At 45.8% G+C, this 27,065-nt stretch overlaps 1 protein-coding gene across 3 annotated transcripts in view; it reads left to right on the forward strand.

The window, feature by feature from the left end:
* CNTF (ciliary neurotrophic factor) overlaps positions 1 to 27,065 on the forward strand; it is a 177,428-nt gene that overhangs the window by 110,136 nt on the left and 40,227 nt on the right. For 2 of the 3 annotated variants that reach the window (XM_073686140.1, XM_073686141.1), the window contains exon 2: positions 11,191 to 11,372. In XM_073686140.1, the coding sequence (XP_073542241.1) occupies positions 11,274 to 11,372 (99 nt within the window). In that variant the 5' untranslated portion in view covers positions 11,191 to 11,273. The remainder of the gene's footprint in view (positions 1 to 11,190; positions 11,373 to 27,065) is intronic. The other variant, XM_073686138.1, reaches the window with a different exon arrangement.

Genomic DNA, 27,065 nt, shown 5'->3' on the forward strand with positions numbered 1-27,065 from the left:
GACCCTGAAAGAACTAAGGACTGGGAAAAAACAAACTGGTGACCTTCTAACAGAAAACTAGAGGAAGCTGCAGAAACGGAAAAGGGAATAAAGGAATCTCTGCAGGCAGAACTAGAGGATCCAAGAACTGCACAAAACTAAACACAGAAAGGACTACTACCAAACCTCCTAGCCAGAACTCTCGCGGATTAACACTGTTGTCCTGCAAGGACTAGGTGGCAGGTGCTGGGTAATAAAGGGTGATACAATCACCTGACCTTAGTCAAAACCAACCCCTGGGGAAAAAGACCAACAGCCAGAAAACCACAACAAAATGGCGGATGGTCCCAAAGAAACAGATTCTAACAGTAGCGTCTTTGATGCGTTTTTGCACTTATGCACTGCTTTCAACCAAAACAAATGCATTCACTGGGAAATGTCATTTTAACATTTTACAACCTTATCTGGCCATATGGTGTGTGACTCATCATCAGACACATGCATTCAGTGCTGAAAAGACATGGGAACAGCATGGGGAAGACCCCTGGAAGCATCTCTGACTCCCAGGTCAGTGCCTAAAAGTGTGCCCATCACAAGTGATCCTTGGCGCATGCGAAGATGCCTCTGTCGTTGCAAACTTGCAACAATCACCATCCACGTCCTTGTCCCAGCGCAGCGTTCAGTTGTCCGTACCCCATTCCTTGGAACGCAAGCGCTAATATACAGCTATCCACCCACAGGCTGCAATACTACAGTCATGGCCAAAAGTATTGAGAATGAGACAAATAGTAATTTTTCCAAAGTTTACTGTTTCATTTTTTGTAATGGCAATTTGCATATACTCCTGAATGTCAAAGAGTGATCAGCTTAACAGCAATTACTGTACTTGCAAAGTCAATATTTGCCCAGAAAATGAACTTTAACCCCCAATACACATTTCAACATCATTGCAGTCCTGCCTTAAAAGGAGCAGCTAACATCGTTTTAGTGATTGATCCATTAACACAGGTGTGGGTGTTGATGAGGACAGGACTGGCGATCAATCAGTCATGATTAAGTAAGAATGACATCACTGGACACTTTAAAAGGAGGCTGGTTCTTGGTGTCAATGTTTCTCTTCAGTTAACCATGGTTATCTCTAAAGAAACACGTGCAGCCATCATTGCACTGCACAAAAATGGCCTAACAGGGAAGAGTATCGCAGCTACAAAGATTGCACCTCAGTCAACAATCTATCGCATCATCAAGAACTTCAAGGAGAGAGCTTCCATTGTTGTCAAAAAGGCTCCAGGGCGCCCAAGAAAGACCAGCAAGCACCAGGTCCGTATCTTAAAACTGTTTCAGCTGCGGGATCGGACTACCAGCAGTGCCGAGCTTGCTCAGGAATGGCAGCAGGCTGGTGTGAGTGCTTCTGCACGCACTGTGAGGCGGAGACTCTTTGAGCAAGGGCTGGTTTCAAGGAGGGCAGCAAAGAAGCCACTTCTCTCCAGAAAAAACATCAGGGACCGACTGATATTCTGCAAAAGGTACAGGGAGTGGACTGCTGAGGACTGGGGCAAAGTCATTTTCTCTGATGAATCCCCTTTTCGATTGTTTGGGACATCTGGAAAACAGCTTATTCGGAGAAGAAGAGGTGAGGGCTACCACCAGTCTTGTCTCATGCCAACTGTAAAGCATCCTGAAACTATTCATGTGTGGGGTTGCTTCTCAGCCAAGGGAATCGGCTCACTCACAGTCTTGCCTAAAAACACAGCCAAGAATAAAGAATGGCACCAGAATGTCCCCCAAGAGCAACTTCTCCCAACCGTCCAAGAGCAGTTTGGCGCCCAACAATGCCTTTTCCAGCATGATGGAGCACCTTGCCATAAAGCAAAGTTGATAACTAAATGGCTCATGGAACAAAACAGAGATTTTGGGTCCATGGCCTGGAAACTCCCCAGATCTTAATCCCATTGAGAACTTGTGGTCAATCATCAAGAGACGGGTGGACAAACAAAAACCAAAAAATTCTGGCAAAATGCAAGCATTGATTATGCAAGAATGGACTGCTATCAGTCAGGATTTGGTCCAAAAGTTGATTGAGAGCATGCCAGGGAGAATTACAGAGGTCTTGAAGAAGAAGGGGCAACACTGCAAATATTGACTTGCTGCATTAACTCATTCTAACTGTCAATATAACCTATTGGTACTCATAATATGATTGCAATTATATTTCTGTAAGTGATATAAACATCAGACAAACACTAATAAAAACCAGAGGCCAGCAGATCATGTGAAAATATAATTTTGGCGTCATTCTCAAAACTTTTGGCCATGACTGTATACTGCCAAATTTTTGACAGCTGCTTGCACTTGAAATGTGGCTTTTTTGCTTTGTGGAGGCGGAAGCTGTCCACAACCTTATGGCTGCGGCGGCTGGGTGTCCATACTCGGTCTTCAGCCGCCACTATTTCTCCCGATGTCGTCTCCGCCTTCCACAAGCACGGGTCCCAGAACATTACCCATGCCCTCCCCAGTGCACTTACTGGGAAAGACCGCCTAACCACAAACTCGAGGACAGGTGAATGTGGCCAGGGATGGTACGGAGACAGACCACATTAAAAATGCAGCCATAGAGTGTCCGGGAACCTTCCCACACACTTTTCTTAGCCAGGACTGCTTCTCGGCAGAGTTGGAAGGGCCCACCAGAGAACTGGAGACTCCTCTGGTGGGCCCTGGCTTCTCCTTCAGGAGAGTTGATAGTGCGGAGGTGAGGCCATGATGATGATAGAGGCCACCATTTTCTTAGTTTTCTGTTACTTGGAATGCAAGCGCAAGTATGCAGCCAGCCAGCCAGCCACTCACAGGCTGCAATACTATACTGCCAAATTTTTGACAGCTGCTTGCACTTGAAATGTGGCCTTTTAGGCTCGTGGAGGCGGAAGCTGTCCACAACCTCATGGCGGCGGTGGCCGGGTGTCCATATTCGGTCCCCAGCCACCACTATTTGTCCGGTTTCATCTCCGCCTTCCACAAGCATGGGTCCTACAACATTACCCGTGCCCTTCCCAGTACACTTACTGTGAAGGTCCGCCTAACCACAAACACGTGGACAAGTGAATGTGGCCAGGGACGGTGCGGAGCTTGTCAGTGCGAAGCTTGTCTCACTGACAGCTTGTCAGTGAGAATGTATTTCACCACAGCCGTATTTTTTAGCTTGAAAGGACTGACTTGGAAAACCGTATCTACTCCAACTGTCATTTCTCCCAGAAAGTCCCCTAATGCAGCTTGTCACTTAAGCAATGACAGCCTGTCCAACATCAGCTCGCACTTGTCGGTGGTGCTTCGACACACAAACATCTTTCTTTGCCCTTTAATTTTATGACTACAGAGTTGGGCAATGGCCTGATCTGCAATGCGGTTTCAGAAATAACATGCAATGAAGCACATCCAATCCACATTAAAAAAAAGCAGCCATAGAGTGTCCGGGAACCTTCCCATACCCACACACTTTTTTTTGCCAGGGCTGCCTCTCGACTGGGTTGGACGGGCCCACCAGAGAACCGGAGACTCCTCCGGTGAGCCTTGGCTTCTCCATCGGGAGAGTTTATAGTGTCGAGGTGAGGCCATGATGATGATAGAGGCGACCAACTGCTTAGTTTTCTGTTACTTGGAATGCAAGCGCAATTATGCAGCCAGCCACCCACTTGCCCACCCACAGGCCGCAATAGTAAACTGCCAGATTTCTGGGCAGTGGCTTGCACTTGGACTTGGAATGTGGCTTTTAGGCTCGTGGAGACGGAATCTTTTCACAACCTCGTGGTAGCGGTGGCGTCCGGGTGTCCATACTCGGCCCCCAGACGCCACTATTTCTCCCGGTATCGTCTCTGCCTTCCAAAGCAGGGGTCCCTGAACATTACTACTGGTACTTTTCTGTGGGAATTTGCTTGCAAAGCCATCCCCAATTTCCTTCACAGGAATTCTATTTGGTAGACTGAGTGGCTGCCCAAATACATTAATTTCTCACAAAGGAGCTGAAGATAGAGTGGCAGTAGGTGCAAGTTTCTCCAGCCTGTTAGTTATCAGAGGGCAAACGGCAGCACATTCGCTCAGTGGTTAGCACTGAAGCCTTGCAGCGCTGGGATCCTGGGTTCAAATCCCAGCAAGGAAAACATCTGCAAGGATTTTGTATGTTCTCCCCGTATTTGCGTGGGTTTCCACCTCAGTGAAATAGGAGCCATAGAATGTCCGGGAACCTTCCCACAGACTTTTCTTAGCCAGGACTGCTTCTCGGCAGGGTTGGACGGTCCCACCAGAGAATCCTCTGGTGTGCCCTGGCTTCTCCATCAGGAGAGTTCATGATAGCGCAAACTTTTCAGCAGCTATGGGGCTCTTGAGCGGGGGAGAAAGGTGAGCCCTCATAATCAAATCCTCTGATGGGCCCAATGTTTTTCAGTTTGAAACTACTTCTCAGTGCGAGTTATATTTCACCACAGCCATATTCTTTAGCTCGGTGAAAGGACTGGCATAGAGGGAAACTGTATCTACTCCTGCTGTCATTTCTCAGTCACCAGGTTCTGCCCATTGTCACACACGACCATGCCTGGCTGTATGTTCAGCAGTGAGAGCCACAGATCAGGCTGCTGTGTTACAGCTTTCAACAACTCTGCAGCGGTGGGCGATTTGTCACCTAAGCATTAAGCGTGTTATCTTCAGCACAGCCTATTGCCGCTTGGCCAAAGCAGTGCTGCAGTGCTTTCAGCTTGTGTCTGATGTGGTCATTTCGGAGATGGAGGCTGAACTGGAGGAGGAGGTGCAGGAGCTGAACAATGTGATTACATTGAGGTTACATTGGCGAGTCTGGTTTTTATACTAAACAAATATCCTACTGTGCTTTTATTTTTTTTATTTATTTTTTTTAAGTTATTTTTTAAGACAAATGCATTCACCGGGAAATGTCATTTTAACATTTTACAACCTTATCTGGTCATGTGGTGTGTGACACATCATCAGACACATCCTGTTTCATTTATGATGGAGGGACTCTGAAAGTCACAAAGCCTATTTTTATAGGGTCATTAGGCGGCCCTTACTATTTTTAAAGGGACAGCAGTCGGCCCTCACTAATGTTAGAGAGCCATCAGCCAGTTATGCTTTGTTGTTCCCATTATTAATGAGTGGGTCCTCTATACTTTTATTGCATATGCAGTGACTGCAAGGGCTGCCCAAAATTTGGACGCAACCCAATACCCCTTTGAAGAGACATAGAGGAGAGTCTTAGAAAAAAAAATGTTCCCATTATAAAGGAGCAGGTCTCCTATAGTGGTAATGCCCATGCTCTGACTGCAAGGGCAGCCAAAATTTAGGAAAACCCCCACTAACAATTTAAAGACACATAGAGCAGGGTCACAGTAACGACATGTTTCCATCAGAAAGGAGTGGGTCTGCTATACTGTTCGCCTATGCAGTGACTGCAATGGCTGTCAAAAATTTGGAGGCACTCCAATGCCCCTTGCAAGAGACGTAGAGGTCGGAGGGCCTCCTGAAAAAAATGCTCCCATTATTAGGAAGTGTGTCTCCCATACTGTTTGGCTATGCAGTAAAATAACGGCTGCCAAAAATTTGGAGGAACTCCAATGCCCCTTGCAAGAGATGCAGAGGTCGGAGGGCCTCCTGAAAACAATGTTTCCATTATTAGGAAGTGGGTCTCCCATACTGTTTGCCTATGCACTGAAGCAATGGCTTCCAAAAATTTGGAGGAACTCCAATGTCCCTTGCAAGAGACGTAGATATGGTGATATGGTACATATGGTGGTGATATGGTGGTGGAGAATGAGGATGCGGAGAAGGAGGAGGACAAGAGCAAATAGACAAAATCAGGAAGCGTATACCCATGTCTGGGTGCAAAGACAGAGGTGCATGGGGATAGAGTTAGACCTCCCCAAAAAAAGACACTGTATTTGACTTTATGTTACTCTCCTATCATTCAGTGGTTTTGAGAAGTCTGGCCCAATCCAGCCCTTGTTCATTTTTATAAGAGTCAGTCTGTCAGCATTTTCAGTTGACAGATGGATGCCCCTATATATAATTCCACCGGCGCACTAAAAACCCGCTCTGACAAAATGCTAGCAGCAGGGCAGGCCAGGACCTCCAAGGCGTAGAAAGCAAGTTCAGGCCACGTGTCCAGCTTGGATACCAAATAATTATAAGGCACAGAGGAATCACGGAGGATGTTGGTACGGTCGGCAAGGTACTCCCTCACCATCTTCCAAAACTTTGCACTTCTTGTGAGAGTACCCCGCGCCTCAGGGCCTATGCAATGGGAGGGTCTGAGAAAACTGTCCCAGAACTTTTCCAACAAACTGTGACCTCTGACGCCAGTGTTTTCAGATGGTAATTTTTTAAATAATTCCACAACAAGGGCCTTCTCGTACTCCACCAATTTATTAGGCCTGTCCTGCAAGGGAATAAGAGACATAAAGTTCTCCCTGTAGCTTGGGTCTAGAAGCGTCACCAACCAGCAATGACTGTCACCCAAAATTTGGATAACGCGAGGGTCATGAGAAAGGCAGCATAACAAACTCAGCCATGTGTACCAGACTGCAAAGAGACAAGACTTCCATGTCCTCACCAAGAGGACGACTGACCATCATCCTCCTCCTCTTCCTCCTCCTCCCTGTCCTCAGGCCATCCATGCTGAACAGACGGTATGACAGTTGTGCAGGTAGTACCGTCTATAGCGCAGGAAACTAGCTCCTGTTCTTCCTCCTCCTCTTCCTCATTGTCACCCAATCCAAGTTGAGATGAGGCTGAGCTGTGTGTAATCACCCTGTACTGTTCCTTGCTTTATCTCATTGTGCTATGTCTGCAATGCATCCCCTTTAATTGAGAGCAGAGAGCGTTTCAGAAGACAGAGAAGCGGGATGGTGACGCTAATTATGGCGTCATTGCCGCTCACCATCTTGGTGGCGTCCTCAAAGTTTTGGAGGATGGTACAGATGTCTGACATCCATGTCCACTCCTGAGGTTTTATGTGTGGAGTCTGACCTGAATACCGATGGCCTTGTTGATGCTGGTAGTCAACAACTGCCCTCTTCTGCTCACAAATCTTTCCCAGCATCTGCAATGTAGAGTTCCAATGCGTTGGGACATCACACACCAGTCAGTGAGCTGGAAGCTGCAAATGCTGCTGAAGCACGGCAAGGGTGGCGGAACTTTCTAAAATGGGCACACAGGCGGCGTACTTTGACAAGCAGATCCAGCAGGTTCAGATAGGTTTTGAGAGACCGCTGAACCACGAGTTTAAGCACATGGGCCAGGCATGATACGTGTGTGAGCTTGCCTCGCCTCAGAGCCGCCACCAGATTCCGGCCATTGTCACACACGACCATGCCTGGCTGTAGGGTCAGCGGTGTTAGCCACAGATCTGCCTGCTCTTTCAGAGCTGTCCACAACTCTTCAGCGTTTTGTGGTTTGTCACCTAAGCATATTAACTTCAGTGCAGCCTGTTGCCACTTGGCCGAGGCAGTGCTACAGTGCTTCCAGCTTTCGACTGATGTGGTAATTTCGGAGATGGATGCTGAAGAGGAGAAGATGCAAGAGCTGTAGAATGTGGGGGCAACCCCGATTGACCCAGGGCCCGCACTCCTCGGCGTCGGGAGGACGTGTTCCGTCACAAGGTTCGACTGGGTCCCGGTTTCCACTATATTAACCCAGTGTGCCGTCAGCGAGATGACTTCCCTGCCCACAAGCACTTGTCCACATGTCCGTGGTTAGATGGACTTTCCTAGTAACTGTGTTGTTGAGGGTACATCTAATATTGTGGGACACGTGTTTGTGTAATGCGGGGATGGCACACTGGGAGAAATAGAGGCGGCTGGGGACCGAGTACCGAAGGACGGCCGACGTCATCAGGTTGCGGAAAGCTTCCGTCTCCATGAGCCTAAAAGGCAACATTTTGAGCGCAAGCATTCATGAAATGTGTGAATTTATTAGTGTGGCCTGTGGGGCATTATCTGCATATTTGCGCTTACGTTCCAAGGACTGGGGTAGGGATATCTGAATGCTGTATTGGGACAAGGACCTGGACGTGCTTGCTGATGGTGCTACTTGAGAGTGTGCAATGACAGGTGCAGGGCGGGAGGCATCTTGGCATGCACCATGGACAGGGGATTAGCGTGCATGCACAACAGCAGAACAAGCAGTGGTGTCAACCGCAGACACTGTTGCTGGACCCTATGGTTCGGCCCACTTAGACGGATGCTTTGCTGCCATGTGCCTGATCATGCTGGTGGTGGTCAGGGTGGTAGTTTTGCTATCCCTGCTGATGCTGGCATGGCAGGTGGTGCAAATGGCCTTTTTGGGGTTATCTGCAGTCTTTAAAAAATAAACAGACTCGGGAAGACCTAACAGTTGTATTGGCAACTTCCTTTGTGTTGGCGTTACGAAGTATTCTTTCCTGACGTGTCTGTGGCCACCACACTGCTTCTTCCTGCCTGTTGTGGTGCTATGCCTCCCTCCCCCTGTGTGCTGCTGTCCTCGCTCTGTGTGTCCCCCTGTCAGGTTGGATCAGTTACTATATCATCCACCACCTCGTGTTCCACTTCCGCACCCTGGTCCTCCTCCTGACTTTCTGGCAATTGTGTCTCATCATCATCATCCACCTCTTGTGACAGTAATTGCACTTTACCACCATTGCTTTCATGTGACCTTGGCTGCTCCAATATTTGGGCATCGCTACACGCGTTTTCCTCTTGACTCGCTTGAAGCTGGCCCGGGCAAGAGGCCCAAATCTACAAATGGAAAAGTGAACAGCTCTTCTGAGTGTCCAAGTCTGGGATAAGTTGTCTCGGGAACTCTGCAAGGGAGGAAGGAGGATCAGGGTGAGGAATATGCGGTCCAGACTCATGGCTACTGAGACTTGACCATGTGGAAGACAGGGTGGATGTGGTGGTGGCCAAGTGACTGGAAGCATTATCTGCTATCCAACCAATAACCTTTTCACGCTGCTCTGTGTTCAATAGTGGTGCTCTGCGGTCCCCTAGTAATTGGGACAGGAAGAGTGAGCGAGAAGATGTGGGTGTTTGTTGTGGCATAATTTCACCTTTCCCACGGCCACTTCCTCGGCCTCTGCATGTACTATCACCATCACGTCCACTTCCCTGTCCCTTTCCACGCACCTTGCCCATTTTAAATGGAGGACAATATTTTCCACGTTCACAAGAAATGACTGATTTTAGGTGATATGTCTGACAGAGAACCACTATTTTAAATAGCAGGCCTGTAATTTACTAATATTATTCTACACGGAGGCCTAGTGTGGATAGCGTCACCGACACACTGCAACTGAATGAAAATGGAAGAAATGTATGATTTTAGAAGTCTTTTCGGTGATATGTCTGACAGAACCATGGCTTTAAATTGTAGGCCTGTAATTTAGTAATATTATTCTACATGGAGACCCAGTGTGAATAGCGTCACCGACACACTGCAACGGAATGAAAATGGAAGAAATGTATGATTTTTTAAGTCTTTTCGGTGATATGTCTGACAGAGAACCACGGCTTTAAATTGTAGGCCTGTAATTTAGTAATATTATTCTACATGGAGACCCAGTGTGAATAGCGTCACCGACCCACTGCAACGGAATGAAAATAGATGAAATGTATGATTTTTGAAGTCTTTTCGGTGATAATTCTGACAGAGAGCCACAGCTTTAAATTGTAGGCCAGTAATTTACTAATATTATTCTACACGGAGGCCTAGTGTGAATAGCGTCACCGACACACTGCAACTGAATGAAAATGGAAGAAATGTATGATTTTAGAAGTCTTTTCAGTGATATTTCTGACAGAAAACCACGGTTTTAAATTGTAGGCCTGTAATTTACTAATATAATTCTAAAAGGAGACCTAGTGAGAATAGCTTCACCGACACACTGCAACAGAAAGGAAAAGGAGACCAATATTTTCCACGTTCAGTTTAAATTTCTGAATTTTTATCGCGGTAGTATGGAACAGATCTGGCTTTATTCTGCAGTGAGCAGAAAAATGGTGTACTCTGGATTGCTTTTTAAGCAAATAACCATGATTAAGATAAATAAAATCGCCCTGATATCTGGGGCTGTCTAGAAATATCTGTAATTATTACAGCAGCAGCAGCAGACAAGACATTCAATGGAGCCTCTTGTGCTGTATTATACACTGCAGTCTGCCACATACACTGCCTGCATGCCTAGCACTGATTATATGCAGCTGGATTAGTCCTCAGAAGGACTGTTATATAGATATATATACCTATACTAACTATGAAAAGCAAATCTTTCCATGACGTTTGCAGCTCTCCCTACTCTGCCTGATTTTGGGATTAACTGTAACGAGCATGGCGGCGCCCCAGTCTTATATATACCTGATGACGCTGTGCGGCCAGCCAATCACTGTAATACCCACAACCAACATAGCTTCGGCATTACAGTGCTTGGCAGATAATCCCTGCATGTTCATTGGCTCTCTAAAGAGTGCCAAACATGCAGGGAGGAGATCCAAATTCCTGCCCGAGCAACCCAGAAATACTCGTCGAGCGCCGAGCTCGTCGAGCACAGTGATGCTCGGGCGAGCACCGAGCAGTGGCGAGCACGTACTCTCATCACTACTGCTTATGCATAAAGTTGGGATGCATCACACAGAGAGGTTATACTAATATCTGGCAATTCATTCTTGTACATCTGCTGTGTGGAGGGAGAAGAACCTACTGTAATACTCTGTTATCTCAATGGCTGTGGACCTCAGGCGATCAGATAATAATTAAGAACAGTGTGTGACAATATTATATTGTTAGAATATTTGTTATGTTAACAAACAAATATTTACAAAAAATGTACGGCGCTTCAGTTTGTATTATATCATTGGATATTATCATCTTTGGATGTTTGTGTTTTTCATTTCTGTTTCTTTGCAATTTCTGTCTTCCAACGCACAGCACACAATAGTGGCCTTATATTCTGCACTGCATCAGCTTTTCAGGGGACATTCCATCTTTCTGCTAGGGTGTTGTGCATGGTACCTAGTTTACACCCCTCACGCTCTAAGAACAATCACCAATGAAAAATTCCCTTGCTAATCTGTGGGATTAAACTGTTAATGCTATGTGTGCCTCTGTCTATCCTACACTCTCTGTCACTTAGCCAGTGTCTTTTTCTCTCTCTTTCCCTGCCTGCTGTGCTCTGTTTATCAGTCTCTAGTATTGCTGGACTTTCCATTATAAAAGTGCTTGGGCTCAGAGCAATTGTGCTACCTCATGTAAAACACGCTAACCCCATGATGGATTCTGAAGTTCTGGACAAGGACCCCTGTTTACGTGTTATTCAACAACTGCGACAAATCCATGTGGACCTCCTGCTCCTGACTGAGAAATATGTGAGCTATGTGTAATTCTGTTTTTGTCTAATTGTTTGTATGCATGTGATTTTTCCATGTTCTTTATAGAGAAAAACTTGGAGCCATTGTAAGTAAAATGATGGTTGAATAAGCTCTACTTTCATACGGGTTTTCCAACAGTAAAAAAAAATAAATTAGCCATGGATTCATTAAAAATAATAAATGGAGGCCTACTCACTTTCCAGAGCCCCTGCAGTTTCTGCACAGGCTGTGGACGCAATGTCTGCCTAGTGATGATGGGAACTTCTAGTCATTTGTCCTCTGCAGTGGACAACTGGCTGCAACAGTATTGGGCCTTTAAAATGAAGCCAGTGGAAATCTTCAGAGCAGCCTACACTGTATCCACAGTGGACTCTAAAAGTCGAGTATGCCTCTGTTTGTTATTTATAGTCAATCCATGGCTTAAATAAATAAATAAATAAAGGCATTGTCAAACAGTACATTTATTTAAGTAACACTGGCTCTATAGTTTTTGGCTGTCTAGCCACAACATATCGAAAAAATACGGCCTCATTTTCAGTATTATGTTGTGTATCTGATGTTATTTTCAATTAATTGCTTTTATTTTATTTTAGGTTATTTCAACTTGCAAAACAATGAGGAAGCTGAAAGCACCACTCCATAATTTTTTTTTATTTCACCGTATGACTAATGTAAGTTCTCTGCCCCTAGTATTATACTTATCAGCCACCGTTTTCTTCAGTTATCATCGCCGCTTCGGTCGGTCTTAAGTAGTTTATCACTTTCCGGATCGCTCCAGTGTTTGCTGGAGAGATCCAAAAGTCACAACTCAATGTATGTCTATTAGAGTCTTACCTCTGACTTCTGGTCAGTCACAAGATGGTGGCATATGACCAGAGTGACACCAGGAGGAGCAGAAAATGGAATCCGCTGGTATGTATATTACTAGGGGCTAGGAACTTACATTATCAATACTACTCCAGCGGTGAAATGAAAAAAAAATGCTGGAGTGGTACTTTAATGTGGGTTGCAAGATTGGATATTTTTGGCCAAAATATCAACTGAACACATTCTTCATTTTTCATCTTAACAGGACGCAGCCCTGTCTGTAATGTTGTCTGGGGTAGGGGTGGAGAGATAGGATGTTTTGTACTTTTGGTTTTTGCTTAACCCTTTCATTCTGAAGCCTGTTTTCACCTTCCTGACCACACTAATTTTTTTTAATTCTGACCAGTGTCACTTTATGATGTAATAACTCTGGAACGCTTCAATGGATCCTGGTGATCTGAGATTGTTTTTTTGTGAGATATTGTACTTCATGATAGTGTTAACATTTCTTTGATATAAATTACGTTTATTTGTGAAAAAAATCTGAAATTTGGCAAAATTTAGCAGTTTTCAAACTTTTAATCTTTATGCCTTTAATCAGAGAGTCATGTCACGCAAAATACATAATAAATAACATTTCCCACATGTCTACTTTACATCAGCACAATTTTGGAAACATAATTTTTTTTGTTAGTAAGTTATAAGGGTTAAAAGTTGAATGGTGATTTCTAATTTTTACAACAAAATTTACAAAAACATTTTTTTTTAGGGACCACATCACATTTGAAGTGACTTTTAGGGGTCTATATGACAGAAAATAGACAAAAGTGACACCATTCTAGAAACTGCACCCCTCAAGGTGCTCAAAACCACATTCAAGAAATGTATTAACCCTTCAGGTGTTTCACAGGAATTAATGAAATGTGGAAAAAAAATAAACATTTAACTTTTTTTCACAAAAATATTACTTTAGACCCAATTTATTTTAGTTTCATAAGGGTAACAGGAGAAAAAGGACCACAAAATTTGTTGTGCAATTTCTCCTTAGCGTACCAATACCTAATATGTGGGGGTAAACCGCTGTTTGGGCGCACGGCAGGGCTTGGAAGGGAAGGAGCGCCATTTGACTTTTTGAATGTAAAATTTGCTGGCATAATTAGCAGATGCCATGTCGCGTTTGGAGAGCCCCTGATGTGCCTAAACAGTAGAAATCCCCCACAAGTGACACCAGTTCAGATTTAGTTTAACTGGTATGAGGGTGCCATGTCACATTGGCAGAGGCCCTGAGGTGCCAGATCAGCCGAATCCGCCATAAGTGACCCCATTTTACAAACTACACTTCTCAATGAATTCATTTAGGGATGCAGTGATCATACTGACATCACAGCATTTTATACCATTGGGAAGTGAAGAAAAAATAATTGAATTTTTACCACCAAAATTTTTTTTGGGCCCCAGATTTTACATTTTCACACTGGGAAATGGGTAAAAATGGCATCAAAACTTGTCCCACAATTTCTGCTGAATGTAGACATACCCCATATGAGACTCAGGAGGGACACAGCGCTTTTTGCCCTCTAGAGAGCAGATTTTCCTAGAAGTTTACAGACTCCATATACAGAGCCAGTGCTAGAAGAGCAGAATCCCCCTCAAGTGACCCCATTTTGGAAATGATACTCCTTTGTGAATTTATCAACAGGTGTAGTGACGATTTTGACTTCATGTGTGTTTTCCAGAAACAAGCAGCAGTGGATGTTGCTGAGTGAAACTTGCAAACTGCCGTTGTAGTGACCAGTACGTTGTAGGGACCAATACTTTGTGCCCAGCTCGTGCTTCTGGAGACATGCACCCGTAAATTAGGTGGGCTCTCATCGCTATAGAAATGTCAAACATGTGGATACTGAGGCCATGTGTGCACGATGTGTATTTGTGCGTTTCTGCTTCTCCTTGGCAGGGAAAACGCATGCATTTTTGATGCGTTTTTGATGCATTTTTTAACGCATTTCTTTAAGCGTTTTTGTACATCGATGAATGATTTTTGGAGCTAAATAAAGTTATTTGGTGGGATATTGCTTAAACCTTGGATTACCATCAGAACTGGGGTGAGTATATTGGTTAATTTGAATGATTAAAGAATGTGTCTGTTATAATTCAAATAATGTGTTGAACACTGTGTCTGTGTGTTTATTTAACTCTTTACTTTAATTAAATTTGGTCATGAAAAGTTCTGATTGACACCTTGTCATAACCAAACAAAAGAGCTAGGTATCAGCTAGTCCCATTCACCCAATCTTCATTAGCATTTCTAGTCACTTAATTTATGCGGCTGCTGTGAGCTGCTATTTTTAGCCTGGGAAGGTGCCATTAGACAAACATGGTCCTTGGCCATTAATAACATCTGACAGCTGGTTCGTTAGCCACTATGTCCCCAGATCAGCACTCAACAGCAATTTGGACACAGCTTATTTTTGCTGTGCCCAAAACGCTGTGTTCTAATTCCGCACATTTGTTGTCGGTAAATGTGAATCCACCGCATATAATGATACTTCAATCGGTCAAAATCTGCAGCAGAGACTGGCGTGTCCGCTACAGAAATTGACATGGGTACGTGGCTACAGTCAGGAGCCACTGCAGGTCTGATGCTGCGTGTTTATACAGTGTCAAACCCGCAGCGGCCAGATGTTACAGCATAGTGGATGGGATTTCTAGAAATCCCATGTCCACTACTCTTGCATCATGTGCTGCGAATCACTCGTGGACACTGACATGCGGCGCGTCTTTCAGGACCACAGCATTTCAAATTTTCTTGCGGAGTCGCTAGTGTCCGCAACAGAGATTTAACCACTAGAAAGTATTGAATGCGGTTATCAGCGTGAGCGGCGGTCAGGAGGAGAGGAATTGTAGTCTCCCTTTCATCCCGGGTACCACACATTTGCGCCGCGAATTTGCGGCCATTGAATTTAATTGAAACGCAGCAAATCCACATTTACCTGTGGGTTTGCTGCATTTCAATGTAACTCAATGGCCGCGAATTTGCGGCGTGATCACGCTAGAAATGGCCATGCTGCGTTTTGCAACGCAATGCGAATTTGGCGCGTTAACGCATCATGTGCACAGCACATTTGAACTCGCATTGCTATGCATGGTAGACCGATTAACAAGCGTTTTCTTGCCTGGAAAAACACTTCAAAAACGCTACGTGTGAACTTAACCTAAATGTGGTTTAGGCATACATTTGGATTTTGGAGCTCAGAATTTCTTTTGGGGGTGAGGTGCCAGTTCGCTTTGCCAGAGCCTTTGTGTTACCAGTAACGTGGAAGCCCCTATATTTCTGATAACAGATGACGGACATGAGTTGGGGCTTTTTTTGTGAATGGAGTTGTAGCTTTTATTGGGAACATTTTACATAACATTTGGGATCACATTTATCTGGCGTTCTATGCTGAGCAATTATATCAGAGTTTCCATCTATATCTCAGAGTGACGTAATTCAGATGAATCCCCTGAGGGATCCATTCACTATAATGAAGCATTAGAGTTACTCTGGACTCCGTCTGGCCTCTGTTCAGCAATGTTCTTCTTTTCAGAAATGCACAAAACTGTGGCAGACCACGCCTTTATGCATGCTTAAAAAGATGGACACCTCCGGATCACAGGCCAGATGGCATCCACAGTGGTTCCATCTGTCTCATTATAGGGAATCTTCCGCCAGGGGTTCCCTCTGAATCATGTATTTCAGAGATTTATACAGAAACCCCGGTGTAAGCGCTCAGCATAGAGCGCAGGATAATAGTGAGCCGAGCCATACTGCGATCTATGGGAGACAGAATGAACAAATCAACAGCAGATGAAGAATTGGTTTTATTTATTTTTTACGCCGTTCCTCGTGTGGTATAAGTGATTAGATGACTTTATTCTTCGGGTCGGTGCGATTACAGCTATACCAGATTTATATTGGGTTTTTATGTTTGGCTGCTGTCGCACACTAAAGGACACTTTTTATTGTAAAAACAAGTTTTTGCATCGCCATATTTTGATAACTATAACATTTCCATATTTCGGCCAACAGAGCCATTTGAGGGCTTGTTTTTTGCGGGATGAGTTGACGTTTTTATTGGTACCATTTTCGGGCAAATGACATCTTTTGATCGCTTTCTTTTCTCATTTATGGGAGGCAGAGTGAACAAAAACCAACAATTCAGTAATTGTTTTTTGGTTTTTTTTTTATGCTGGTCCGCGTGTGGTAAAATTGATAAGGCAGCTTGATTCTTCGGGTCAGTACGATTACAGCGATACCACATTTATATCTTTATAAATACCAAATATGTGTGCTTTTATTGTTTCATTTTTTCACAGATAAGTGTATTTATTGGATTAACATTTTTCCTTTTTTTTGTTCTTTATTTTGTGTTTTATTTTAATATTTTTATAATTTTTATTAACTTGTTTTTTACTTTTTTACCTTGTCCCAGGATAGGACATCAATTTTCCTTGCCCTGATTGCTGATCTAATACTCTGCAATGCTTCTGCTCTGCACTGACAGACCACCTTCCCTGAAGGACCCCGTGGGCATTTTGAGACCCAGGGTCACCATGGAGACCATCAGCACAATACGATCTCAACGCGTTGTGCTGATGGGAGCACAGAGGGAGCTTACTCCCTCTGCGATGCACCTCTATGTCGCTGTCAATATTGACAGCGGCATCAGAGGGGTTAAACGTTCGCGATTGGTGCTAGTGACGCGTGGGGATACCCGGAGCCGGGCCTGTAGATGCTGGGGGTTGTAGTCACCGTGGCGGTGACCCGGTCCGTGACCCAGGGCGGTCAAACCAGGGCAGTTTATGTATAGTCCGACTACTCCACCTGTGGAATGCGGTTATTGGGAACCGCCGCTGCGGAGCAGTCCGCTGAAGCTGGTGGTATGTGCAGCAAGGTGATGTAACTCCCCACAGGAAGAGTGGAGCTTCAGGGCAGCGTGTATGGATGATGGTGGTGATAGTGCCGGGATCAGTAATGATAACACGGAGTCGTTGCAGTGCAGTCCTAGGGTCTTTACTGGTGGCAATTATATAGGCCCCAATGGGAGTACCGGCTAGTGATGAGGGCCTGGTCAGTCTGGGAGCAATCCTAGAATCCTCCTGGCCAGGTGGAGTTGTAAGCCTGCCGTTCTGACTGTACTCTTTGGCTATCCCGCTTATAGTTGTGTTGTAGCCCACGTCCCTGAGTGTAACGTGCTGTGCTCACCCGTATGGCTGGTGACTCGGATCCCATGTATTCCTCGCTCCTCTGTGGCGGCACTGATCCTCTCGTGTGGCTGAGCCTCCGGGCTTCTGTGGGCCAGGAGACCTGCAATCTCCTGCCCTGCGGTATCTGCTGCTGGGTTTGGAATCCCTCACAGCCTCGGACTCCGGTGTCCGGTTCTCTGTAAGTACTTTGGCCAGAACAAGCTCTGCCAGCTCCAGTCCTCAGCTCCTTGCTCCTTTGTGTCCTACTTGACTCCTCACTAGACTCTGACTCCCTTAACCCCGCCTCCAGACCCAGTTATAAAGGGCAGGATCCTCCCCTTTCTGATCTGGAGCAGCAGGTGTTGCATGTAATGTGTTCCTGACCAGGAAACCCCTGTTTTGCTCCCAGACATGGTATTACTACCACTGTGGCAACCAGACCATCTGGGGTGCCACACTAGCACAGATCCTGGGCGTTGCTGTGGAGTGTCAGCTCTCATATAGAGCTGACGCCCACACACGATTGTGGCGGCACTCAGCATGAGTCCGCGCGATCGTGAAGCAGTATATATACAGTATTTTGCGGGAACGCAGCTCCCGCAGCGCCATATACTTGGCGCATGTTTGGAAGGGGTTAAAGAAGTCACACGGACTGTCCAACAGTATTTAAAGGGAACCTGTCAGCTCGATTTTGCAATGTAAAGTACCTATAATGGCGCTGTTATACAGATTAATTTCATACCTTACGTGAAGAAATCTGCTTTGTAGTTTTTCTTTAATCAGCATTTGAAGGTTTCTTCTAAAGAGATTTATGTGCACCAAGGCTGGACTATGCACTGGATCTTCTCCTCCTACCCTGGCCCCGCTGCTTGCCACCAGTGTTTAAATGACATGGCCTGATTTTTCAGTGGCCTGCCTAATGTTTGAAATCTGGCGCCATTATTGAGTTGGGCGGCGCATGCACAAATTGACTTCCCGGTTGTTTAACAATAAAATGGCGCCATGGGCAGTGCATGTGCAGATTAAGATTTCAGCTCAAAGATGTTTTTAGTGGCAATGCATATGTGTCGCCTACAGCGCAATTTTATTGTAGATCAGCTGGGAAGGGAATCTGCGCACGTGCCACTCCACTTCAATGACAGTGGCAGATTACAAACAGGAGGCAGGTCATTTTCACAAATAAAACTCATACCTATCATAATCTATGGGGCTGTTCACATGCCTGTGTTTTGCGGACCAAGTGTCTACAACGAAAATAGACTAGGAGACATGTTACTTTTTGATGAAAATCAAAAATCAAACTAACCAAATCTATGTGTCCATGAAGAATCTGATTTTCTGCAACTGTTCGCTAGGAAAAGCTTGAGAATCAGATTTCTTTTTGCATACAAGAAAAATAGATGAAGCACAGATGGTAAAAACTGATATACTGACAAAACATGAAATGATCTACTGCTAAGTACATTGTAAATCAACATTTGGATGATAGGCTCTCTCACCTAGGCTTTTTTAACGACATACACTACTCACAAAAAGGGATCTCTAAATATGTACGCAGCAGCCTACACCATGTGTCTTTTATTGTCTAATTACATTTTTGCCTGAAATTCACTTAATTTATAAAGTAATTCATACATGAAGAAAGCGAGGTGGCACACCGATGTAATAAAATCTTCTTTTATTCCATTTCCATTAAAAATGCAGGGAAGCGGCGCCTTTTGCGGACGACAGCCGTTTTGCGTGTCTATCACGCTTCTACGGGTCGTCCGCAAAAGGCGCCGCTTCCCTGCATTTTTAATGGAAATGGAATAAAAGAAGATTTTATTACATCGGTGTGCCACCTCGCCTTTTTCATGTATGAATTGTGACTTACTTTGTTTCTGGAGGGAGTTGCACCCGATGGTAAGATTGATTGCTCCAGCTGATGAGGTCGAGCTTCTGGAGTCTCTGCACAAGGACTGAGTCGCTGCAGTGCTGGTTGCCTGTGTAATTTATAATAGTAATTTTCAAGTGTTGAGTGATAGGGTGATTTGCAGCAACTAGGAATGAGTGAATCCCTGTGTATTCAGCTTCGGCCGCTGTCCAGCCCACACTGGAAGTGAATGGAGTGGAGGCAAAGCACGCTCAGTAGCGCACACTCACGCTCCATTCACTAATAAAGTTAATAAAATTTGTTGAAAGGCTGAGTGTAGGGTAGCCATTCAACAAACTTTGTGGCTGTAACCCCTCCCTCAGTCATTAGCATGGGTTGCTAATGACGAAAGAGAAAGTGCACAGCCGAATATACAGGGATTCGCTCATACCTAACAGCAAAGTATCAAACTTTAATGAATTGTGGTTTTATGTTTGCTATTTAGGCCTCCCACAGGGTTGGTCACTGTGTTGGCAGAAAAAGTGGTGTCTTCAAATTGTAGTATTAGAGGAATGTGGTTAGTTGGAGGGACAACAGGCAGTATTACTGTTTCTAAGCTGCTGTCGAATCGGCAGTTGTTGGCCAGGTTTAATTTCCTGCACTGTACAGAATCACAACCAACATGTACCAGTGCTACCATCGCAGCCATTGAAGTACTTCAGTTCTGGGTAAAAGCGAAATTCCAGGCATGGCAACAATATCATGCGATGAGTAGGGTGTAGAGTCTGTTTAGTCAATGGAAGAGTTTCAATAAGAATGCTAAAAGGCGAAACAAAACACAAGAATCCAAGGATAAGGAATTTATTAATAAACTTGATTTGTTTGATGTCGCTCATGCTGATGCCATGAGACTTATAAAACTTCAGAAAGACTGTGACTTCTTGCTTGCTCAAAGAAAAAAAGGTCATCGTGGAAGTATGAGACCATTACACATAAAGCTGGCTAAAGTCGAGGAAAGATTTTTGAGAGAATTACAGGCTGAGAAAAAGAAAAAAGGCAACTGAGCAAGTTCAGCAGTCGACAGCATTGGCTGAACTTTGCAGAAGAAATAGCAGTTGCAGCGACAACAGCGCTTCCGGCAACGATAGTGATGAGGGCGAAGGGCATTTAAGTCCCAAGAAACTTAAGTCAGTAAGACATTGGGACTCTGGAAGTTACTGCTGCTCTAGACAGAACTAATACCAGTGATAGAAAAGCAACCTACCTGCTTGCTGCTGCTTCTCAGTCTCTTGGCCATGATCCAGACAGTCTCACGTTGAATAGGGAATCTATCAGACAGGCTCGTCGCTGGCATCGAGAGATTGCAACAAATGCTATCAAAGCTTCCTGTTGATCAAATGTTAGGTGTTGTCTTAGTCTCATGATGTCAAAATGGGAATAACATAATGTGGAGGACTGTTTACATACCAATTCTAATTGAACCTCGAAATTTATTGGCCGATTTATGGATCAAACACCTGTTGTGAATTTTGCCATTAAGCTCCTTGTTAGAGAACAGCAAGTTATACAAAAAGTGCTGAAACATTGAAAAGTTGGACACGTGTATTCAAAAGTTTAGAGACGCTCACATTAAGTTCACTTGAAAAGGTTAGAGTGTATTTTAGGATCATCCTGAAATTTCACCCAAAAGCCAAATATCCCTAACTTTTTGTGAGTAGTGTATCATTGTGGAAAAATCCGCAGCACTACCATTAATTTTGCGTAATCGCGGCATTTTGACTTGCATTGAATCGCATAATATCCGCATGACTACATGTGCACATGCGGATATTATGCGATTCAACGTGCGGATGGTACCCGGGTCTGGAGAAGAGGAGACTCTCCTCCAGACCCGGGTACCATAGTACCTGTAAAAAAAAAAAGAATTAAAATAAAAAATATACATTATACTTACCTTCTGATGGCCTGTGGTCTTCTCTCTGGTGCGTCCTGGCTCCCAGGCGGCTCGCGGTGGTGTAAAAGGATCTTCCATGACGTCATTTAGTCATGTGACTAAATGACTATATTTTACACCATCGCGGCTCCATATTTATCACCATGGCTCATAAATCTGGCACATCTTTAGATTGTCTAATTTTACACCCCTATTAGATTACATGCTACAAATATGAACCAAAATGTTGACACAATGTTTTCGTTAAAGGGGTTGTCCGGTCAAAAGTGATAAGTCTGCAGTGGCTCTGTGTGACTGCAGGCTTATGAATCCTCCCAGTGCAGGCACTGTGCACTGCAGGGATTTGCCAGTATGAGACCCGGTAACGGAGGTTATGTGTTAGTGCCACACCGGATCCCCGCCCTGACAGGCAGGGACTCCGTTGAGTCAGTACACTGACCCGCACTGCAGCCAGCTCTTTCCCCTCCCATGCTCTGCTTGCTTCCAGCAGGTCTTCCAGCTGTGCTCTTAGGGCACGCGCCTGCGTGCTCCCGCCCTCTTAAAGGGTTAGCAAGCGCACTTGCTATTACGTTCCCAGCCAATGGCTGTGGGACACTCCATATATATTGCTTCCTCCCTGTTGGGGAGGTGCCTGAGCAACCTTCCTGTTCTACAGTCTATGCTGTAAAGGGTTGCGTAGTAGTCCATGCTGCCAAGCCTGATGCACTCTGGTGCAAACTAGTCTGCTGCACTCTGGTGCAAACCAAGTCTGCTGCACTCCGGTGCAACCCTGCTGCACTCCGTTTCACCCCAGCCTACCACATTCCGGTGCAACTTAGCTTACCGCACCCCGGTGCAAACCAAGCCTGCCGCACTCCGGTGCAACCCAGTCTATCTGTCCTACTGGGTCCAGCTGCTGCGTGTCCGTTGGTCTGTTTTGGAGTAGCACAGACCTCCTTCATCCCTCCTCAGATCACGAAGTTGTAAAGCCGCCGTGCATCCAGCGTCAGATTGGGCGAGGTCCCTAGTTACGCCACTCCAGGCACTCCTCGGTCCGTGGCACAGTGGTTCCACAAACCACTTACGTGACAGTTTGCTCAGGCCATGGAATTCGCTGGGTCTCGGCTCCCATCTGATCAGACCATGTACCAAGAGCTCTGCCAACAGAAAGCCGTGCAGGAGAAGTGGACGATGCTGTTACAGTCCCTGACTGCCAAGCTGGAGGCTATAAGCATATCTCCGGAGTCCTCCCATGTGCAAGCAGCCGCAACGTCTTTGGGACCTTCTCCATCTGTTTGCTTTGTCCAAGGTTCAGGACCCCGACTCGCCACCCCACCATACTTTGATGGCAATCCGAAGCTGTGCCGGGGGTTCATTAATCAGTGCTGGTTACATTTTGAACAGAACAAAGGCATTCTTGATGTCACACCTTGGAGGCAAGGCCCTGGCATGGTTAAATTCATTATGGGAGAGAGAAGATCCGATCATCTCCAATTTGCCGGCATTCTTGGAGGCTTTTCATAAAGTATTCAATGAACCTGGGCGAACCACTTCCTCGGCTTCTGCTCTTCTCAGTTTACGTCAGTCCAGCTCATCGGTGAGACAATACGTGGTACGCTTTCACATTCTGGCATCCGAACTGGGCTGGAATAACGAGGCGCTGGTGGCGATGTTCTGGGAGGAGCTTTCTGGAAATATTAAGGATGAGCTAGCCGGTTGAGATCTACCAACTACCATCAAAGACCTGATCTCCCTCTCGATCCGTATAGACCTTTGTTTCAAGGAGCATTCCCGGGAGGTGGCAAGTGAGAGAAGATCGCGGCACCTGGCTCCATTCTCCCAAAGGTCGCTTGTTCCTCTGCCGTCCCCTGCTGAGGCTTCTCCTGAACCCATGCAGGTTGACCACTTTGCCCTCGCTAAACAGCAACAGAGGGATCGCCGCGCTAAAGGCCAGTGCCTGTACTGTGGAGACATAGGTCACTTAATTTATGCCTGTCTGGCGAAGCTGGAAAACTCCAGCGCCTAGGGTGGGTAGGAGAGGCCTCTGTAGATGGAAAAGACTCCTCTCTATTCCTGACCCTTTCCGTGGCCATGACAACTGGTGAGGCCCAGTTTATTGAGACTGCGTATTTGGATTCCGGGGCGGCAGGAAACTTTATCCTCCAGACTGTAGTAGATCATTTCCAAATTCCAGTTCATCCACTCCAAAACCCCCTGGCAATAACATCTGTCGATGGGAGAACTCTTCGGGAGACTGTCAGTCTGGTCGCTGAGCCGCTTGAGGTCCATATCGGGATGCTTCATACTGAGAAGATAGTCTTCTATGTTCTTACCCACATGTCTCAGGCCTTTCTCTTAGGCCTACCATGGCTACGACAACACAAACCTGTGTTGGACTGGAGGAATGGAGAGGTGCTCCACTGGGGACATTCCTGCCATGAGAAGTGTCTGACCACTGTACGTCCGGCTAAGTCTCCATCTTCTCCAGCTTCGCTGCCCGGTCTGCCGTCTGCCTATTGGTACTTTGCTGATGTATTCGACAAGAAGGAAGCAGAGACTTTGCCGCCTCATAGGTTGTATGACTGCCCTATTGACTTGATTCCTGGATCAACCTCCACTAGAGGCTGAATTTATCCACTGTCTCCAGCTGAGACTCAAGCTATGTCAGAATACATTCAGGAGAATCTGGCCAGGGGGTTCATTCAGAAGTCCTCCTCTCCTACTGGGGACGGGTTTTTCTTCGTGAAAAAGAAAGACGGATCACTTCGACCCAGTATAGACTATCGGGGTCTCAACCAGATCACGGTAAAGAATAAATACCCTATTCCAATAATCCCTGAATTGTTTGATCGTTTAAGGATCTTCACCAAATTAGATTTAAGAGGCACCTACAATCTAATCCACATTCACCGGAGAGATGAGTGGAAGACGGCCTTCAACACCAGGGACGGGCATTATGAGTACCGAGTGATGCCCTTTGGTCTCAGTAATGCACCGACAGTTTTTCAAGAATTAGTCAATGATATCTTCCTGGACCTTGACGATATTTTTCTTTTTTCCCCGGGTGTGGCCTCCCACAGACCGGCAGTTCAGCAAGTTGTTCAGCGTCTCAGGGAGAACCGACTCTACTCCAAGTATGATAAATGTGTGTTCGAACAGTCCGCCCTTCCCTTCTTGGGTTACATTATCTCAGATACCGGATGGATCCTGAGAAAGTCTTTTCCATCCTTAAATGGCCACTGCCCATTGGAGTCAAAGCAATTCAGAGATTCCTTGGTTTTGCTAATTATTATCGACAATTCATTCCTCACTTCTCCTCTCTTACTGCTCTCATCTCTGCTATGACCCGAAAAGGAGCCGATCCAAAGAACTGGTCTCCTGAGGCTGAGTAGGCCTTCCACTCTCTGAAATGCTCCTTCTCTTCCACTCCCGTTCTGAACCATCCGAACTTGAACAAAGAGTACTTCTTAGAGGTTGATGCATCCTCGTTAGGGGCTGGGGTTGTGCTCACTCAGAAATCATCCTCGGGCCATCGAATGTCCTTTCTCGAAGGCATTCTCCACTCCGGAAAGTTATTACTCCACCGGTGACCGGGAGTTATTCGCCATTAAGATGGCTTTGAACGAATGGTGGTAACTGCTTGAAGGCGCAGTCTATCCAGTGGTCATCTACACGGATCATAAGAACCTGGCGTACCTCCAGTCTGCTCAAAGACTTAATCCACGCCAGGCCAAGTGGTATTTGTTTTATGCCTGGTTTAACTTTTTGTTACATTTCAGGTCCATTGACAAAAATATCCGAGCTGATGCCCTCTCTCGCTCATTTCTGTCCCAGGATCAAGAGGAGGATCCTCAACTAGTCAATGAACTGTACAAGATGGTTACTGTTGCTCCAGTCAGCTTGTCGCGAATTCTCCCTTGTGGCCAAATCAGAGACGGAGCGAGTTTTGTCTTGGGGCCACTCATCCAAGGTGGCTGGTTATTTGGGACAAAGAAAGATGCTACAATTGATTTCTCGCCACTACTGGTGGCCATCCATGAGAAGGGAGATCTATGCCTTTGTAGCTGCTTGTCCTATTTGTGCCGACAATAAAGTCCCCAGATGACTTCTTACTGATCCTCTCTTGTCGTTGCCTGTGCCGTCGGGTCCATGGCAACATATAGCAATGTACTTCATCACAGATTTGCCAGTATCCGAGGATTGCGCCGTCATCTGGGTAGTCGTGGATTGTTTCTCCAAAATGGCGCATTATACCCCATTGCTCTTCTGTCTGCTCCTAAACTGGCTGACAACTTCATCAAACATATTTTCCATCTAAACGGATTTCCTCGTCACATTGTGTCCGATTGAGGTTCGCAATTCACTTCCAGATTCTGGCGAGCCCTCTGTAAGCATCTAGATATCGTCTTAGACTTCTCCTCGGTCTATCACCCTCAGTCCAACGGGCAAGTGGAGGGTGTCAACCAGGTCCTTGGCAACTACCCACGACACTTCGTCAATGCCCACCACAATGATTGGGTGAAGTAACTTCCCTGGGTGTCACGCAAGGTGTGGGAAAGACTTAGTGCAACACAAAGGGAAGAGGGAAAGGAAGCCTAGACTCTAGGGAAAGGAGGGAGTGGAGACCTCCTGGCTGATAGAATATCACCCTGTCTCCCCTAACGTCCCTATATTGGCTCTTCACCAATCGCCGCATGTTTACCTCGCCCTGTCTTTCCCTGGTGCTTGGCTAAGGCTAGGAAAGGGAGGAGATGAGCACTAGTTGATCCCCACTGACACTAAAGACAACAAGGGGGGACAAAAAAAGGGGAATTGCCTAGCTTTAGATGACTCCAGACAACTGCGTACACGTCCTCAACACCAGAGAGGAAGAAGTACTGCTCTTGCTCAAGCCTTCACAAGGAATAATGACTATCACCGGCACCTCCCTCTGGAACACAGCAGGTATTTATACACCCAGGCCAGGGTGTTAATTAACCAGAGGAAGGTAGCTGCTGGGTCCTAGAGACAGCCTCTAAGAAGATGTCTGCAATGCCAAACGTAGAGATCTCCTGCAACCCACTGCAGGGCGACTGTCTGTCACTTCTGACACACCCGTGACACTGGGCTCAGTTCTCATATAACAATCACATTGGTGAAGCCTCGGGAGAGTCTTATTTCTACATGGTTTTCGGTCAGAAACCCGAGGTTCCCTTCCCGGTGACGGTTTCTTCTGATGTTCCTGCGGCTGATGTCCTCTCCAGGGATTTTGTAAAGTTGTGGGAAGACACCAAAGCCACTCTAGAAGCATCCTCTGCCCGTATGAAGAAACATGCAGACAAAAAACACCTGGATTCTTCGTTCTGCCGCCCTGGCGACAAGGTATGGCTCTCGGCCAGGTACGTATGGCTGAAGGTTCCCTCTTACAAGTTGGGTCCTTGTTTTATCAGTCCTCTCGAAGTGTTGAAGCAGATCAATGAGGTTTCCTATAAACTGAAGTTGCCTCCTTTGTTATGAATTCTGAATACCTTCCACGTTTCTCTGCTAAAGTCGGTCATCCTGAGTCCCTTCTTCAAGGATCCTGGCACCACGTCCGCGCCAGCCACCTCGGATGATGTTTTTGAAGTGAAGAACATCTTGGTCAAGAAGAGGGTGAGAGGCAAGACTTTTTTCCTTGTTGACTGGAAGGGATTTGGTCCTGAAGAGAGGTCTTGGGAGCCTAAGGAGAATATTCACACTCTGATTCTCATCTAGAACTTCCTCGATGGCCTGAAGAGGAGGGGGCATAAATAGGGGGTACGACAGGGCGGTGCCACACTGGATCACCGCCCTGACAGGCAGGGACTCCAGTGTGTCAGTACACTCACCCGTGCTGCAGCCGGCGCTTTCCCCT

This window comes from Phyllobates terribilis, unplaced genomic scaffold (assembly GCF_046119375.1).
Source record: "Phyllobates terribilis strain yellow unplaced genomic scaffold, ASM4611937v1 Scaffold_5__5_contigs__length_657084704, whole genome shotgun sequence".
In the NCBI taxonomy this organism is placed as follows: domain Eukaryota; kingdom Metazoa; phylum Chordata; class Amphibia; order Anura; family Dendrobatidae; genus Phyllobates; species Phyllobates terribilis.